The 3,904-nt window shown below is 35.2% G+C and overlaps 1 protein-coding gene across 1 annotated transcript; it reads left to right on the forward strand.

The window, feature by feature from the left end:
- Positions 1–233: 233 nt before the first annotated feature.
- LOC127552856 (interferon omega-1-like) lies at positions 234–785 on the forward strand. The gene has a single exon (XM_051983179.1). The coding sequence runs from the start codon at positions 234–236 to the stop codon at positions 783–785; it is 552 nt and encodes a 183-aa protein (XP_051839139.1).
- The last annotated feature ends 3,119 nt before the right edge of the window (positions 786–3,904 follow it).

A 3,904-nucleotide genomic window follows, 5' to 3' on the forward strand; every position in this document is an offset into this window, starting at 1 on the left:
CATCTAGTGATAAATGTAGTTGTCTTTTTACAAAATAAACCAAATGATGATTTCTGATAGTATCTTCTAAAACCAATGTGGAAACCAAGTCAAAAAGCAGAAGTGGGGGGAATTCCATGCTAAGAAATGAAAACTACTCTCAGCACTATTTAAGAGAGTGACCTTGAAGCAAGATAACCCAAGAAGCCAAGACGAAGCTCACTGGTCTCCCAGCTCTATCCATCAGCATCAGCATGATGTCCTGGACCTTGTTACCAGTTGCCCTGGTTCTGCTCTGCTCCAGCACCCTCTGCTCCCTGGGCTGTGACCTGACTCAGGGCCTGCAGGAAGACTTCTCTTTTCTGAACCAAATGCGAACAGTTTCCCTGCTGCCATGTCTGAAAGACAGAACCAACTTCAGCTTCCCAAAGGAAGCCATGGAGATCAGCCAGTTCCAGAGAGAAAATACCACAGTCATGGTTCATGAGACCCTGAAGCAGATCTTCACCATCTTCAGCCTGAATGCCACTCCTGCTGCTTGGAATCAGACCCAGCTCAGGCAACTGCTCATTGGTTTGGATCAGCAGCTGGAACAGCTGGAGCAGTGTCTTGGGCAGGAGGCAGAGCAGCAAGAGCCTTCCTTGGGAAGTGAGAACCCCAGACTGGCCCTGAAGAGCTACTTTCAAGGAATAAATCAGTATCTACAAGGCAAAGAGTACAGTCACTGTGCCTGGGAAATTGTGAGAGTAGAGATCAGGAGGATCTTCCTGTTCATGAGCAAACTCACAAGAAGACTCAAAAACTAAAGAAGAAATGGACTCAGAACACTTTGACTGCTTAACAAATGTCCTGTTTCATGAAACCCAGTATTTTTCAATAGTTGCAAAAGGAATGTCATTTCTGCATCAAAAAACATCTGAATTTACTAGATTGTTTTTAAAATAATTTAAACTGTCATTTGTCTAAAAGCAAGGATTAAAAATATAAAGAAGTTTCATTTGTCTTAGTTGAATACCTGCTGAATCTATACTTGATATTTATTTATTTATGCTGGTCATAATTGTTATTTGTTGACGACAGTATATAATTTGTACTGTATTAATAATGACATATTTTATATTAAATGTAATTTAAAAAACTTTTGCCCTAGTATTTTTATTAAATAAATTATCATAAATTAGATGTTTTCAAGAGATTGAATCACAGATTCAAGTGAACAATTCTATTCAAATAACATTTATTAAGCTCTTACTATATACAAGACACTGAAGAGATACTGGTAACACAGAGATAAAAAAAATTATCCAGTTACTTCCTTCAGAATGCTAATAGTCTGATGCAGGGTTTCTTAATCTTGCATTCTTAGGGTCTGTGGATAAATTTCAAAAGGTTTCTGAATTTTTACAAGAAAAAAAAATCTCTATTTTCTCTAACCTCTAATTATAATTTGGCATTCTCCTCAACTGTCAAAAAATTTTATTCTAAAGAATCTACAGGCTTCACTGTACTTTCCAAGGGGCAAAACACACACACACACACACAATAAAGAATCTCTATTCTAATGGGAGAATGCGAAATATACCCAAATACATGTTATTCAAGAGAAAATGAAATTAAGGCAAAGAGATACATGACCAAAAACAAATGATCCAATAACATTTTGTGAAGGAGAGAACATCTTTAGCTGAGAGAATGAAGGACAGCTGGAGGAAGAGGCATTGAAATAGGATGTTGAAGGAAAAAGAAGATGCCAGAGTTATTCTTTGTGAGATGTTCCAGCAGATCTTGTTGATCAAAAACAAGCCTGTAAATCTTTTTTAAAAGTTCTTTAGAAAACATTTGATTAAGTTGACTTTCTCCCTCAAATTACTATTGTTTCACATTATATGGAGTTCAAACAAGGCTGCAAGCTGAGTGGGGCACATATATGAATTGTTTAGGATGTAGCAAATAAGTATAAATATTAAATAAAATGTGGATGAAGCCAAAACATAAACTCTGGGGGAGCCCAAAATACAAAAAGTTTGCGTATACCCAAAGATCTGAGTGGATAGATCCAAAACAAGAATTCTGACTTCCCTGAACAGTTTCTGAGGTCAGGATGACCTATGTTTTCAAGTCACGTAAAACTAGGTTCAAATAATATTAATAAGTAATAAAGTATTTTCCCAATAATCTTGAAGTATTTCAACCAGAATGTCTCTCCTGCTACTTAGGATGCCTCAGCACATTGGATCAGCCACTGGAATGATCAAAGAGGTGTTTTGAGTAAGAAATGAAGTGGGAAGAACTTTTCTTGCAAAGTTAGAATCCCAGCTTGGCTCTGAAGAACAATTTCCAAGGATTCAGTCAGTATTTTAAGATTAAAAAGTATAGTTACTCTACCTAGGAATTTATCTGATTCAAAATTAGAAAAAAAAATCAAAATCAAAACACTTTCTGTTATGAGAGAACTAAGGAAGAAGAATTTAGCTTTCAAAGCATTTCAACTTCTTAACTGAGTTAATGTTTCCTAAAACCAAGCAGCCAATCATTGAGATAGAGTATAGTTTCTTCAACAAATGAAGTATATATATATATACTAATTAGCTGAAGTATTTAACACCATCTAAGCTGTCATTTGATAATTGAAAGGGGATTAAAATGCAAAGAGAACTCAATAGCTAGAGCTTTAATTTTTATAATTTACATTTTTCTATTTCTACTATTTGTACTTATCTAATACTTATGGTTCATCGAGAAACAAATTTCTATAGTATCTAAAATGATATTCAAAATGAGCCTACAATAAGTCCATTGATATATTTTTCCACATTAAGTGAAATTAAAAAAAATACTTTATGAGCCATTAGTTAAAATGATCTTAGCAATGACCTACATCCTAGAGGGATAAAGAATTGATTTAATAAATGCAATTTGTCATGGGAGCCACCTGCTAATGACTATTATGATCTAATTCTGATGAGCAGAATAGATCGTGTCATGTGAGAGGTATGATAATAATACAAGGAGACTGAGAGGCAGTTGAATTCCTTTACTTCTTTACTTTTACTTTTACCTCTACCTCTACCTCTGATTTATTTCATCTCTACACAGAATATATATTTTCTAAGCACAGCAAGATTATTATTGTTTAAAGAAAAGCATGCATTTTTTTCTCAAGCAACATCTGCATCAGTGAGAATGACCTCCAGACAGATATTTCTGATTCTTAGGGTTATGTCTGTCTTTCCTTGGACCTATTAGCTCTACTTCAATGAGTAAGATAAAGATAGTAATAATAAAACATTCCTTTAATCTCTGTAATGTACTATGATTGGCAACTGTGACGGGACTGGAGAACCGACTAGCCCCATTGGTCCAGTCACAACTGACTTTTTTGCAGGCTCTCTGGATTTCCACACTTAGCATGGTCTTCTAAAACAATTCAAGTACTTATTAAAGTCTTGCCATTTGCTAAAGGAGGCAGTTTGGAGTAGTAGATGGAGAAGTAAACTGAAAATCAGGTTTAAATTCTCTTGCCCTTTGATACATGCTGACCGTATGATCCTGGGCAAGTAGCTTCACTCCTCAGTTCTCCAGGCAACTTTCCAAAATTACAAATTACAAAGAAAGTACCAATCTGCATTTGTACACAGATAATTATGATAAAGACCATGCTAGGGGAAAAAATTCCAAAAAATATTAAAGAATAATAATAAGAAAAAAAATCTTCCTCACAGGGAGGAGATTGGGGGAAATTTCATAGAGGAGATAATAGTTAAACTGGACCTCAAAAGTGAGAAAAATTCAATAAGAGAAGCTGAAGAGGAGGGTTTCAGACCAGCATAAAGATGAGAGAGTATAGGAGAGGACAGATTGATAATATGACCTTAAGTCCTTGAAGGGGAACAATATTAAATAAGGCAGATATTCGAAGCTAGAT

Source organism: Antechinus flavipes, chromosome 1 (genome assembly GCF_016432865.1).
Source record: "Antechinus flavipes isolate AdamAnt ecotype Samford, QLD, Australia chromosome 1, AdamAnt_v2, whole genome shotgun sequence".
Classification (NCBI taxonomy): domain Eukaryota; kingdom Metazoa; phylum Chordata; class Mammalia; order Dasyuromorphia; family Dasyuridae; genus Antechinus; species Antechinus flavipes.

What these genes read in the sequence shown, in the direction of transcription:
- LOC127552856 (XM_051983179.1), top strand. Translation starts at nt 234, where the DNA reads ATGATGTCCTGGACCTTGTTACCAGTTGCCCTGGTTCTGCTCTGCTCC.